Here is a 15,000-nt window from a genome sequence, read left to right as displayed (position 1 = left end):
TTAAGCCGATAATGTAAATTAATATTCCCTTCTCTCATTTGAGGATTACTGCATAACTAATAACATTAATAGGTAGTCGCAAATTTTATAGTTGATTTTCATTTCACAAGTTCAGTTAAGACGCTACAGAATTTAGATATATTATTTCTCTTTATTTTTAGAGTGTAGTTGTTAAGTGTTATAATTAAAAGGATAGTTTTGGGATATAGGCCTGAAAGAGTAAACAGAAATATTATACAATAGATGGTTTTTATATTCAGCTTTGCTAGGGAGATATTCAAGTAGAAATACATTTATTTCTTATAGAGGTATAGTTGAAGAGTGTGGGATGCGTCTACATCATGAACTTTTTCTACATTTGTGACAATGAATTCCTTGTATTTTTCACACAGGAGAGATTTTTTAAAGATCAGAACCTTCTTCTGTTATTAAAAGAGCACTAAAAGTTGAAATCCGTTTTGCAGAAGTCGCAGCACATAATGGACAAGCCAGAAGTAGAGAGCATGGAGACGGACGATGCAGAGAATCCTTTGGGGGAGGGCTTGAAGGAACCTGATACCGGAGAGTCGAGTGAGGGAGCGCAAGAGGGAGGAGATTCAAGTGATGAAACAAAGAAAGGAGACGAAATTGAGGAAGCGGAGAAAGGAGATGAGAGCGAAGAAGGAGCAGAAGGGGAAGAGAAAAGTGAGGGGGATAAAGATGCAATTGAGGAGGATAAAGACGCAAGTGAGGAAGTGAAAGAAAACTGTGAGAGCGATGAAGCGCATGTTGACGGGGACAGCGCATTGGAGGAGAGCTGTCAGAAAGACATAGATAATGTGACAGTGCATGAAAGGGAACCAGAGAAGGAGCAGGAAATGGAGTGTGGAGTAGACCCATTACTAGAGAATAAGGAGAAAGATGATGATGATGATGATAATGAGTGTGGTGAGGGAGACGCAGAGAATGAAGAAAGTGGAGAAAATAAAGGGGATTACAGTCTTAGCCTCATGGAATGTGAACTTGAAAAAGACGAAAGTACTGGTGACAAAGGAAATCTCGAAGACAGTAAAGAAGTGACTTCTTGGGTAGATGTGAGTGATAGTCAGTCCATGGATTTACAGAAAGAAGACTCGTGTAGTGGGAACGCAAATGGAGATGAGGTGGGGAATAGCTCTAAAGAGGATGCTGGGGACACCAAGGGAGATGAGAGTAATGAGGATAGTCAAAGGAATGAGGTGATGGAGGTAGATGCAGGGAGTGAGGAATCAGCGAACACTCAGGAAAAGAAAGATGAAGATGTGGAGGAAGAAATAATTGAACTTGAAGTGTACAAAAAGCCAGCTGAAGTTGTGGACTTGGCTAATGATGAAGAAGCAGAGGTGGATAAAGAGGAGGAAGAAAAAGTTTGTGAAAAAGACGCCATCTCTGATGACCAGTGTTTGGACAGCAATAACAAGGGGATTAAACTAAGATCTCTAGCCTCTCTCGTTGAAAAGGAGACGCAAGAGGTGAGAAGCGATGATAACTCGACCGAATCAACCATCTCGGTGGCCACACCTTTGGCAGATGGACCTGCGATTGGTGAGATCCTTGAGCACGGGGAGATCATAGGTCCAGCAGAAATGGGGGGCCTGCAGCTGAGGATATCGAATGTGGTTGGGGGCGAGGACAGCATCACGGGGCTATCGACCGATGAGGACCGGGATGCCTTTTGCAACATCCAGATCTCGTCGGTGACCACGCTGATGGACCCCATGAGTCCCGAAGACCCTAACCAGGACAAGAGCCTCAGCTCGCCGGAGAAGGACTTAGAAAAGCAGCTAAACAATGACCACAGTGATGAGCCAGGAAAGGAAGGTGATGACTCGTCGGTCGGTGGAATAAAAATTGTTAATTCTGAGAGCCTGGCCGAAAAAGATGCAGGGAAGGAGGATGGTGCCGACGGCGATTCAGTTGGGCCTAAAATCAGACTCAGTAGCGCTGTGTCGGTGAGTAGGAAGGCATTCTATGCTTTTGTTCTTTATATGTTTTTAAATGTACATATTTTCATTAATTTCATTAGTGCTACTTTTTGTATCTGACTTCTTTAGATCTGAATAGTTACATTATTACAATCTGATGGTTTATTAAATGTGAAAGAATACAGTATTTATTCCCCCCCCCCTTTTTTTTTCCCTCCAGAATTCTTCGCTATTTTATTTTTACTGGAATTTTATTTGTGTTATATTCATTTTATGAATAATATGAGAATTCTGTGAATGATGTAGAACACATTTAATTTAATTTTCTTTCAGGAGGTCGCTAAATGTTGATCACAGAGTATTTAGATAAATGTTTACATTAGAGCATCTATGTTAATGCTTTGTCTAGCTCACTATTTATCCTCCCCCCCCCTTCTTCCTCTCCCTCTCCTTTTTCTCCTTTCTCCTGTCTCTTCTCTCTCTATTGTTCTTGAATTTACCTTTATTTCTTTTCTTCGAGTCTCCTTTTCCTTTGATTTTTCCTCTTTGCTCTGTTATGCATCTTGTCTCGTCTCTGTAGTCTCTCTCCATCCCTCTCTCTTCTCTCTCTTCTCTTTCTCTCTCTCTTCTCTTCTCTTTCTCTCTTCTCTGTCTCTCTCTCTTCTCCTCTTCTCTCTCTCTCCTCCTCTCTCTCTCTTTTCTCTCTGTCTCTTCCTCTCTCTTCCTCTCTTCTCTGTCTCTCTCTTCTCTTTCTCGTCTCTCTTTTCTCTTTCTCTTCTCTCTTTTCTTCTCTCTCTCTCTCTCTCTCTCTCTCTCTCTCTCTCTCTCTCTCTCTCTCTCTCTCTCTCTCTCTCTCTCTTCTGTCTGTCTGTCTGTCTGTCTGTCTGTCTTGTTCATATTCTATCATTATAATGTTTTTTAGAAACTTAGGCCATTATATAATATTACACTTCACTTCTGAGTTTTGCAAATTCAGGAAAAAAAAAAAAAAAAAAAAAAACAATTGAGTGTACTCTTCCTCACCCTTTCTCTGTAGGCCACCGTGTGTGAGTTTCGTGTCAAGAAGAAGCTGAAGCAGGCAGTGCATGGCTTCATCTGCTCGCAGGAGTGCAAGACCAGGTGGATAGAGAACCTCCCATCTGACCACATTGTGGAGAAGCCGCGGCTCATTTTCGAGAAGCTGTGCGGCATGTGTGGCAAGGACTTGAGCACCCTAAGCCGGAGCAACCAGTTCTCATGGGAGACACGAGAGTTTTGCTCACAGAGCTGCCTGAGTAAGAGGCATCTGTTTTCCCTGCTTTTGATTTTGTGATGCTGGATTTCTTTGGATTTCAGGGCCTGTGATTTGATTGCTTGTTTTTGCTTAGTGAATGTGTTATAGTTGCATAGCATCAAGTGCATTAGAAATTACTGCTTTATATATTGTATTTACTTCATTATTTCCCCCATCACAGCCTTGCACTTGAATGAAGTCGCTGGAAAGTGTCACACTTGCCAAGAGAGAGTACGCATTCTCTTTATTGGAAAGTACTGTGTGAGATTTGGCTCCGACATCCACCAGTTTTGCTCAAACACGTGCTTGGAGTGTTACAAGACCAAAATCAAGGTGTGCTGCTACTGCCAGAAGAACTTAGACAAGGTCGAGAAAGTTACCTCCACAGCGAATAAGGTGAGGAACCTTTTTAAGGAGGTTTGGACTTCAAAAATGTAGTTTTGTTTTGTGAATTTTGTTTACACATTGATGGCTCCACAAGCACTTAGTCACCAAGGTCTATTAGTAGCCCTCATCTGAATTCACCAGACAAAAGTTTTTTTTTCTCTCTCTTTCTCTCTGAAGCTCTTGTTTCCATTTTTGTAAAACAAAATTTAGGAATAACAAATATTAAAATCTTGAGAAAATAGTAAAAAAGGATAAACACATGAAATGAGAGATTTCTCTCTCTCTCTCTCTCTCTCTCTCTCTCTCTCTCTCTCTCTCTCTCTCTCTCTCTCTCTCTCTCTCTCTCTCTCCCTCTCTCCCTCTCTCCCTCTCTCCCTCTCTCTCTCTCTCTCTCTCTCTCTCTCTCTCTCTCTCCTCTCTCTCTCTCTCTCTCTCTCTCTCCCCTGTCTCTCTCTTTCTCTCTCTCTCTCTCTCAAGAAGTTGTAGCAGTAACATCCCAAAGGAAGTTCTAGAGGAATACATACTTTTGAGTAAAAGTCAATAAATTGAAGGTCTTCCATTTATATTACCCCCTCCCCCCATATCCTAGTGTTTTTTATTTTATTCCTATACCTACTCTTCTTTGATTCCAGGAGTATTGCAGCACCAAATGCCTAAAGCGGACCCAGAGGAGGGACATTGGCCAGCAGAACTACAATGAAAACCTCCCCTGTACCGTTTGCCAGACTCCAGGAGTGAATCGTTACGAGTTCCTTTTGAACGGAGAGCCACACCAGCTCTGCTCTGATCCCTGCCTGAATGTCTACAAATACGTGAATAAAGTAAAAGCTGGTGAGTGCTATGGACAAAAGTAGGAGGATGGTGAAAATAATAGGGGTTATTTATATTTTGTGATTATACAGTAATAGGTGTAAAAAGTTTGGTGCTCTGGACAGAAGAGATGGAAGTTAGGTGATGCAAGATGTAAATAGATGTTATTTATTGACAGATCTTATCGATGCATATAGATGACCTAATAAAGCATACATAATCCCCCCTTGTATATTGATTGTTACAATTTTTTTTATATACATCATTTAATTTGAATTTTAACAAAAAAAGAAATTCATATGTTTACTCAACACTTATTAGATAGATAGACAGATAGATAGGTATAGATATAGACATTTATATATGTATATACTTATACACATATATCTTTAGAAGAGAATGCACTGTACACATGATTACCTGTTCCAGTTGCGTGCTGCCTATGTTTTCGTGTAATGAATGCAGAGGAGGTATGCCATTACCTCTACCATGGGGGACATCAACTAAGAGTATTCTGCTCTGACTCCTGTGTAAATGTTTTCATCCTCTCGGCACGAAAGATAGTAGTCTGTGACACATGTAAGGTATGTTTGGGTTTATGCAAATATTTTCTGGAAAGGGAAAAGTTAACTTTCCTTTTTCATTTTTGGTTGTAAGTCAATATGTTTATTAAGTGTTATAATCTATGGGTTTTACAGTGAATTCCAGTGTGAAGTGTAAGGGCAAGAATTTTAATTGAATATTGTCTTTCCTTTTCAGGTTAAAAAATATAACTTTGATATGATACATAGACAAATTGATGAGGATTTCCTAGACTGTTTTTATTGCTCATTAAATTGTTTGAAATTTGACCAGAGACCAAGGTAAGTTCCAAGACAATTGTCTTAACTATTTTTATCAATTTAAGGAAAAAAAGTGTAGTGTATTGATGTAGCTAGTAATGGTGGAAAGCTATTTTGTATTGCCAAATTTTAGGGCTTTTACCAATGTATATATTTTTGTTCCACGTGTTTTCAGGAAATCCATAGGGAGTGGGACGTCCACCACCGCAGAAAATTCCACAAACACCACAACTACCACAACCACCACCAGCTCGGACACCTCAGTCACTTCGTGTAACATGTGTTCTGCAGTGGCCAAGGCACAATACCACATGGTCATGTCTGACAATACCTTACGGAGCTTTTGCCGATACTCGTGTGCGACAAAATTCAAGTCCATTTTTGGATTCCAAGTGGACGGAGTGCAGACCACAAATAGGCAAACTACAGTCAAGTCAGGTACACTCATCAGTGAGTATTGGGTAATGTTAAATATATTCTCCTATTTTTGTCTGTCCAGGTTTGTTGCAACGACGTGGTCCACATGGCTGAAAAGCCATTGTTCTCAACCTGTAAGGTTTTATCTTTATTATGTATTTATGATGTGATAGGGACCATTAACCATAAGTTGTAGCTCAGTGTGTCATGCTCTACAATAAGACCTTATGATATAATTGTTCACATATACTCAAATCTTGTCAATATATTGGGCATATGTTTTTGCCAGTGAAATTAGCCTCCAGTTAGATTGGTGTTGAGCAGAAAATTTAGCCATGACCTGCTGACATATAGCTGTTTACAGCATCATAAAAACAATGTATTTCACTTAGTTTATGTCTATATCTGATCTAAGTGGTAGAGGGGATATCCAAGCATAATCCTGTCGTATTATAATTTTTTTTTACGTATTTATATTTTATGGTAGTTCCTCCAAGTTTGGTTTCCTATAAGGAAAATTATTTGTATTAGATTTGCAGAAAAAGGCAATTTTATCTTATATTAACCCATTGCTGTTAGGGGTGGCATGTACCTATTTGCTATGTCTGTTGTGATTTTAGTTTATTTACTGTCATTGACTTATTATGCAGTTGTTTTATTTATTAATTTATTTTATATTTGCTTCTCCAGGACATAAGCCATCTACTCCAGTAACCAGTGATGCATCCCAGACAACTGACAGCATTAGCCAAGCTAAACAAAAGTCAGCCACAAGAAAGGAAAGTCATTAAGAAAGTTTTTTTCTTTGATATTTTTTCCCTCATGATGCTACATGTAAAAAAGGGGCCTTTTCTTATAGCAAAAAAGTTCATAAAAAAAAGAAACACAAGTTTGCGTGAAAAAGGGTGTCCCAATACTTTGTAATTATTTTTATCCACCACACAGCAGTACTCATTTAACATGGCAGAGATTTTCAAAATGCTTATTTCCTGCTCTTTACATACTCCACCCCTGCGTTTAAAAAATTTATCTTTAAAGGTTTTTTTTCTGGTTGCCATTTCAGAGTGATTGCCAAATTATTAAAAACAGTGGGGAAAAACAACCAGGGTGGTACAGAACACTTTTTAACCTTTAAAATTTTTCCTTAGAGAATAAAAAGACTTTTGTAAAGGATTTTTTAATGGTCATGCACTTAAAGGGAATCTGAGTTTTTGAAAATTTTTTTTTTCTCTTAAGATATTTTATATCGGGTTCCCCAGTACACAAGTAATCACAAAAAAATAAAATTTAAAATTTTGAAGGACCTGTCTTGAGAATAGGTTTTGGAAACTTTCATGAATTGGTTTTTCTTGTAAAATATTTTGATGCATAGATAAACTGACTATGGTTATATACATAACAAATTATAGAAAGCAAGTAAGTTTAATATGTGGAGAATAAACACTCTTTCGGTACCACCGGGAATTGCTCACCCCAAGGCACGCTCCTCCGTATGTTTGCAATGTTTTAATTTTTGATTTTTTTTCTGTGCTGTGATGTCATTTACCCTTATTTTTTTTTTATTAGTTTTAAAAGCCTGTCCCTTTTTTAATCCAATAATTGAACCCTTGTGGCTGTTTAAACAGTCACTTCAGTATTAAAAATTTGGCTTGTGGCCATAACATGGATTTTTTACTTTTACATGGCAGTTCCCCATTTGTCCATTTTGAATTCAAGTAGACTTTGGGAACCCAAAAAGTTTGAAAAATTTAAAATTTTTCCTCAGTTTAGGTCCAAAGGGGGCAGGGTCTGTCATGATTGATGCCATTAAACTTGGCCAGCATAGCCTGGGTTGATAATATCCATCTGCATTTTAAAGGGTTTAAAGGGGGATGTTGTTGATTATGATTTAAAGGGAAAAAGGTCATTGGCAAAAAATCAGTGATATGTAGATTGTAAAAGCAATTTTTTGAAGGTTTTTTTTTGTATGATGTTTTTTTTTTGGTGTAGATGGAGAATCCTATATTTCAAAAAGATTGTTAATAACCCCTGATCTTTTGGGGATGTGCTTTTGAATAGAAGTATATGGTTTTTGATGATGTTTTTTTGCATTTTTTTTTTTTATTAGGACATAGAAAATAGTTTTAAGCTTTTTTTTTGTTTTTTTTTTAATTTAACAGTTTATAAAAAAAATAATGATTGGTACTATTGTGATAAGTATTAGCAATGATATCAGAAGGATTTACTTATGCCTTTGTGAAGTTATTTATGTTTTTTGTGGGGGCTGGCATTAATGGATGTGACCCTACATAGGTAGATGATGTTATTATGGTATCATAAGCATTATTATAGACTTACTGAAATTGAAATTCCATGAAATGATCAGTTATTTTTCTGGTCTTTGGGAAAGTTCAGAGCTTTTTGCCAAATGGGGGGGGGGGGGGGGTGTAAAAAAAAAAAAAAAAAAAAAAAAAATATATTATATATATAATTTATATATTATATAAATATATATATATATATATATATATATATATATATAAAAAAAAAAAACTAGGAGTGAAGAATATCAATAGGGACATATTTTTGACTTGCCCAGTGAGCATAATAGGTGAAATTATGTAGAGTTGTTTACATTCCATGAAAGAATGCTAAGGCAGTATTTCCTATATGAAAATTTTTTTTGTATTGTTGCGAAAAGGGGAATTTTACTTTTATTTAAACCCTTTCTGTTAGGGGATGGGATGTCCTTTGCTTGTCAATTGGATTAGTTTTTTAATTGGTTATACATGATGGCTCCCCAAGAACTCAGTCACCAAAGGAAAACAGCAGGGTTTACCTACAACCGTTTCCCCTTTTTTTTTTAAAATTTAATTTGATTTTATATATATATAATAAATAATATATTTATATATATAAATATAAAAATATTTTAAAAAAAAATTTTTTTTTTTTTCTTTTTTTAATTATATTTTTGAAAAAAATTTTTTTACTTTATTAATTTAATTATAAAAAATATTTTAAAAAATTTATTTTTTTTTTTATTTATTAATAATATAATATTATATTGTTATTTTAAATTAATTTTTAATTTTTTTAAATAAATTTATATATATATATTTTTTTTTTATTTAATTTGTTTAAAATTTAATTTTAAAAAAAAAAAAATTTATTTAAAATTTTTTTTTTTTTTTTTTTTTTTTTATTTATTTATTATTATAATAATTCTCATTTTTACTTTTTAATTTTTAAAATTTTTTTTTTATCCTTTTCTTTCTTTTTCCTTTTTAAAAATTTTATTTAAATTATTTAAAAATAAATTTTTCTATATAGTTTTTTTGGGGGGGTTTTGTTGGGTTTTTGTTTTTGGTTTTGTGTTTCTTTTTTAAAAAATTAAAAAAAGGATTTTTTAAAGTTTTTAAAATTTAAAATTTTTTTAATTATTAAAAAAAATAATTTTATAAAAATATAAAAAATTTTTTTTGAGTAAAAAAAAAAATTTTATTATATAAAAATTTTTTAAAATATTTATATAATTATTTTTTTTATATTAATATATTAAAAAATTTTAAAATTTTATTTATTATTATTATATAAAATAATTTTATAATTTTTTAATTTTTTTTTTTATTTTATTAAAAAATTAAAATTTTAAAAGGTAATACTTTTAAAAAATTTTAAAAATTTTAAAATTAAAAATATAAATTTTTAAAATTTAATTATAATATATTTTACTAAAAAAAAAAAAAAAAATAAAATATTTAAAAAAATTATATATTAACATAAAATAATAAAATATATTTTATATAAACAAAAAAAAAAAAAAAAAGAAAAAAATATTTAAAAAAAAAAAAAAATAAAAAATCAAGGAAAAATTTTAAATTAAAAGAAAACCAAGATTTTTTGGTATTCGGGGAAAATGGGTCCCCCTTAAAAACAAAAACGGGGTACCAAAAAAATCCACCCCAAACCCAATGCTTAATTGTTTAAAAGCCTTTTTCAAATTATACAAATAAATTTCAAAGGAAATACTGCCTGTAATTTTCATGGGAATGTAAAAACTCTACAATTCACTATATGGCTCACGGCAAGGTCAAAAATATGTCCCTATTGATATTCTTCACTCCTAGTTTTTTCTTAATTTTAATAAATAATAAAATAATAATATATTATATATATATATATATATATATATAATATATATTATTTTTTTTTTTTTTTTTTTTTACCCCCCCCCCCCCCCATTGGCAGAAAGCTCTTGAGAACATTCCAAGACCAGAGAATAACTGATGCATATATAAAGGGAAATTTCCCCAATTTTCAGAAAGTCTATAATAAGCAGGATACCAATATAAAACACATCTATATGTAGGGTCACATCCATTAATGACACAGCAGCCACAAAAAAACATAAATAACTTCACAAAGGCATAAGTAAATCCTTCTGATATCATTGCTAATACTTATCACAATAGTACCAATCATTATTGTTATCATAAACTGATTAATTAAAAAAGAAAAGAAAAAAAGCTTCAAACATATTTTCATATGTGCCTAATAACAAAAACCAAATGCAAAATAAATACATCATCAAGAACAATATACATTCATATTCAAAAGCACATGCCCAAAGATCAGGGGGTTATTAACATATCATTTTTGAAATAATAGAGATTCTCCATCTACACCAAACAAAAGACATGCATGACCAAAAGAAAATCCTTCACAAAATTGCTCTTACAATCTACATATCACTGATACTTTGCCAATGACCTTGTTCTCTTAAATCATAATCAAACAACTATCCTCCTTAACCCATTAAATGCAGATGGCATATTATCAAGCCATGGCTATGCTGGACCAAGTCATTAATGGCATCACATCATGACATGACACTGCACCCTTTGGGACCTAAACTGAAGGAAAATTTTCAATTGTTTCAAACATTTAGGTGTCCAAAGTCATACTTGCAATACAAAAACGGGACAAATGGAGGAACTGCCAATGTAAAGTAACAATCCAGTGTTACTGGCCACAAGCCAATTCTTAATACTGACGTGACATGTTAATCAGGCCACGAAGGGTTCAATTATTGGATTAAAATATGGGACAGGCTATTTAACACTAATCATATAAAAAAATAAGGATAAAGTGACATCACAGCACAGAAAAAACAATCAAAATTGAAAGCATTGCAATACATACGGGAGGGAGCTGTGCCTTGGGCTGAGCACTTCCCTGGTGGATACCGAAAGAGTGTTTATTCTCCACATATATAAATCTTACTTGCTACTATAATTCTGTTATGATATATAACCTAATAGTCATGTTCTAGTCTATGCATCAACTACCTTTTGACAAGAAATACCAATTCATGAAAGATATTCCAAAGCCAGATATTCTCAAGACAGGTCCATTCAAAATTAATTGTATTTTGTAGTGATTACTTGCTGTACTGGCTGAACCCGATATAAAATATCTTAAGAGAAAAAAAATTGTCAAAAGCTCAGATTCCCTTAAGTGCATGACACACTTAATAAATCCTTTAACAAATGTCTTTTTATTCTCTAAGTGAAATATATATGGTTAATAAGTGATTCTGTACCACCCTGGTACTGTTTATCCTCATCTGTTTCTAATAACTTTGGCAATCACTCTGACAATGGCAACACAGCAAAAGAAACACTTTTAAAGATAATTTTAAGCGACAGGGAATGGAGTATGCTAAAGAGCATGGAAGTAGAGCAGTTGTGAAAATCTCTGGCCCACTGTTAACTGAGTAGCTGACTGACATGTGGTTGAGATAAAATATAATTACAAAGTATTGGGACACCATTTTTCACAGCAAACCTTGTGTTATCTTATTTTCTATGAACTTCTTTGCTATAACGAGAAGGCACTTTATGACATGTAGCATCATGAGGGAAAATATATCAAAGAAAAGAACTTACATTCAATGTATCTTGCGTTGACTCTGTGGCTGACTTTTGTTTAGCTTGGCTAATGCTGTCAGTTGTCTGGGATGCATCACTGGTTACTGGAGTAGATGGCTTATGTCCTGGAGAAGCAAATATAAAATAAATTAATAAATAAAAAAAACTGCATAAAAAGTCAATGACAGTAAATAAACTAAAATCACAACAGACATAGCAAATAGGTACATGCCACCCCTAACAGCAATGGGGTTTAAAATAAAGAAAATTGCCTTTTTCTGCAAAGCTTTAAAACAAATAATTTCCTTATAGGAAACCAAACTTGGAGGAACTACCATGAAATATAAATACGTAAAAAAAAATTATAATACGACAGGATTTTGCTTGGATATCCCCTCTACCACTTAGATCAGATATAGACATAAACTAAGTGAAATACATTGTTTTATGATGCTGTAAACAGCTATATGCCAGCAGGTCATGGCTAAATTTTCTGCTCAACACCAATCTAACTGGAGGCTAATTTCACTGGCAAAAACATATGCCCAATATATTGACAAGATTTGAGTATATGTGAACAATTATATCATAAGGTCTTATTGTAGAGCATGACACACTGAGCTACAACTTATGGTTAATGGTCCCTATCACATCATAAATACATAATAAAGATAAAACCTTACAGGTTGAGAACAATGGCTTTTCAGCCATGTGACCACGTCGTTGCAACAAACCTGGACAGACAAAAATAGGAGAATATATTTAACATTACCCAATACTCATGATGAGTGTACCTGACTTGACTGTAGTTTGCCTATTTGTGGTCTGCACTCCGTCACTTGGAATCCAAAAATGGACTTGAATTTTGTCGCACACGAGTATCGGCAAAAGCTCCGTAAGGTATTGTCAGACATGACCATGTGGTATTGTGCCTTGGCCACTGCAGAACACATGTTACACGAAGTGACTGAGGTGTCCGAGCTGGTGGTGGTTGTGGTAGTTGTGGTGTTTGTGGAATTTTCTGCGCGTGGTGGACGTCCCATCCCTATGGATTTCCTGAAAACACGTGGAACAAAAATATTAATTTGGTAAAAGCCCAAATTTGGAAATAAAAAATAGCTTTCCCCCATTACTAGCTCATCAATACACTACACTTTTTTCCTTAATTGATAAAATATTTAAGCAATTGTCTTGGAACCCCTTGGTCTTGGTAAAATTTTCAAAAAATTTTAAGAGCAAAAAACAGTTAGGAAATCCCATCAATTTGTCTATTTCATATAAAGTTATTTTTTTTAAACCTAAAAAGGGAAAAGACAATATTCAATTAAATTTTTCCCCTTACATTCACAGGAATTCACTGAAAACCCATAGATTATAACATTAAAAAATTTGACTTACAACCAAAAAGAAAAGGAAATTTAAACTTTCCCTTTCCAAAAAATTTTGCAAAAAACCCAAACATACCTTACAGTGTCAAGACACTACTTCGTGCGAGAGGAGAAAACTTTTACCAGGAGTCAGAGCAGAATACTTTAGTGTGCCCCCCGGGTAGGGGGAAATGGCTCCCTCCCTGCATTATTACACAAAAACTAGGCAGCACCAACTGGAAAGGGGATATGTGTACAGTGCATTCTTTTTAAAAATATGTGTATATGTATATACATTTAAAGTCTATATTTCCCCTTCTATCTGTCATCTATCTAATAAGTGTTGAGTAAACATATAATTTTCTTTTTTTTTTAAAAAATTCAAAAAAAAGATGTATATAAAAAAATTGAAACAACAATATCAAGGGGGGGTTTAGTATGCTTTATTGGGTCATCTATACACGATAATCTGTAAATAAAAACATCTTTTTACATTTTGCTCACCAAACCCTTCTCTTCTGCCGAGCACCCCAACTTTTTAACCTATACTGTATAATCAAAAAATATAAATCCCCCTTTTTTTTCCCCATCCCCTACTTTTGCCCATAGCACTCCCCAGTTTTTTTTACTTTATTCACTTTTTGTGACATTCAGGAGGGATCAGACAAAAGCGGGTTGGGGCTCTCCGTTAAAAAGGAATCGAACGTTTCATCCGGGAGTCTGGAAAAAGGGTCAGGGAGGTTTTCATTGTAGTTCTGCGGCCAATGTCCCTCCTCGGGTCCGCTTTGGGCTTTTGGTGCTGAATACTCCGGAATCAAAGAAGAGTAGGTATAAATAAAATAAAAAACCTAGGATATGGGGGGGGGGGTTAATATAAAAAGACCTAATTTAGACTTTTACTAAAAGTATGTTTTCCTCTAGAATTTTGGGGGATGTTACTGCTACAATTCTTGAGAGAGAGAGAGAGGAAAAGAGAGAGACGGGGGAGAGAAGAGAGAAGAAGAGAGGAAGAGAGGAGAAGAGAGAGAGAAGAGAGAGAGAGAGAAGAGAAGAGGGGAGAGGGGGAGAGAGAGGAGAGAGAGAGGGGGGAGATAGACACAGAGAGAGAGAGAGAGAGAAGAAGAGAAGAGAAAGGGGAAAAGGGGGAAGAGAGAGAGAAATCTCCTTTTCATGTTTTTTATTTTTTTTTTACTATTTTCCGTTTTTAATATTGTATTCCTAAATTTTGTTTTACAAAAAGGGAAAACAAGGCTTCAGAAGAAAGAGAGAGAAAAAAAAAATTTTTCTGGTGAATTCAGATGAGGGCTACTAATGACCTTGGTGACTAAGTGTTGTGGAGCCCAAGGGGGAAACAAAAAACACAAAACAAAAATACTTTTTGAAGTCCAAACCTCCTTAAAAAAGGTTCCTCACCCTTTTTCGCTGTGGAAGGGAACTTTTTGACCGGGGCTAATTCTTCTGGCGTAGCAGCACACCCTTTATTTTGGTCTTTTTAACACTCCCAAACACGTGTTTGAGGGGAAAAAGGGGTGTCGGAGCCAAATCTCACACAGTACTTTTTAATAAAGGAAGGTTTCCCCTCTCTTTGGGGGAATGTACACTTTCCCGCGCCATTCAAGTGAAGGCTGTGATGGGGAAATAATGAAGTAAAAAACAATATTAAAGCGTAATTTCTAAGCACTTGATGCTATGCAACATAAACATTATAAGCAAAAACAAGCAATCAAATCCGGCCCTGAAATCCAAAGAAATTCCCGCATCACAAAAAACAAAAGCAGGGGAAAAAAAGTGCCTCTACCAGGGGCCCTGTGAGCAAAAAACTCTGTGTCTCCATGAGAACTGGTTGCTCCCCGGTAGGGTCCCCAAATCCTTTCCCACAATGCCGCCCCAGCTTCTCGAAAAGAGCCGCGGCTTCTCCCCAAAATTTGGTAGTGGGAGGTTTTCTCCACCTGGTCTTGCACTCCTGCGAGCAGATGAAGCCCTGCACTGCCTGTTTAGCTTCTTTTTGACACGAAACTCACACACGGTGGCCCACAGAGAAAGGGGAGG

General features: G+C 34.9%; 1 protein-coding gene and 1 long non-coding RNA gene across 2 annotated transcripts in view; one reads left to right on the top strand and one right to left on the bottom strand.

Moving 5' to 3' along the window:
* The window catches only part of LOC119584806 (zinc finger MYM-type protein 4-like), a gene marked incomplete in the record, with an annotated part of 39,347 nt that overhangs the window by 1,863 nt on the left and 22,484 nt on the right, over positions 1–15,000 (top strand). The window contains 8 exon segments of the mRNA XM_037933449.1: positions 465–1,970; positions 2,980–3,217; positions 3,398–3,612; positions 4,236–4,434; positions 4,843–4,997; positions 5,173–5,276; positions 5,431–5,693; positions 6,363–6,445. Of these exon segments, the coding sequence (XP_037789377.1) occupies positions 480–1,970; positions 2,980–3,217; positions 3,398–3,612; positions 4,236–4,434; positions 4,843–4,997; positions 5,173–5,276; positions 5,431–5,693; positions 6,363–6,445 (2,748 nt within the window).
* LOC119584531 lies at positions 10,014–12,604 on the bottom strand. The gene is made up of 3 exons (XR_005229824.1): positions 12,379–12,604; positions 11,603–11,709; positions 10,014–10,889 (listed from the first exon to the last, which is right to left on the bottom strand). It is a non-coding gene; the product is annotated as an uncharacterized LOC119584531 (long non-coding RNA).

The sequence above is a fragment of the Penaeus monodon genome, chromosome 18, assembly GCF_015228065.2.
Source record: "Penaeus monodon isolate SGIC_2016 chromosome 18, NSTDA_Pmon_1, whole genome shotgun sequence".
In the NCBI taxonomy this organism is placed as follows: Eukaryota; Metazoa; Arthropoda; class Malacostraca; order Decapoda; family Penaeidae; genus Penaeus; species Penaeus monodon.
Note: the sequence above shows the minus strand (reverse complement) of the source record. Positions and strands in the feature narration are given on the sequence as shown.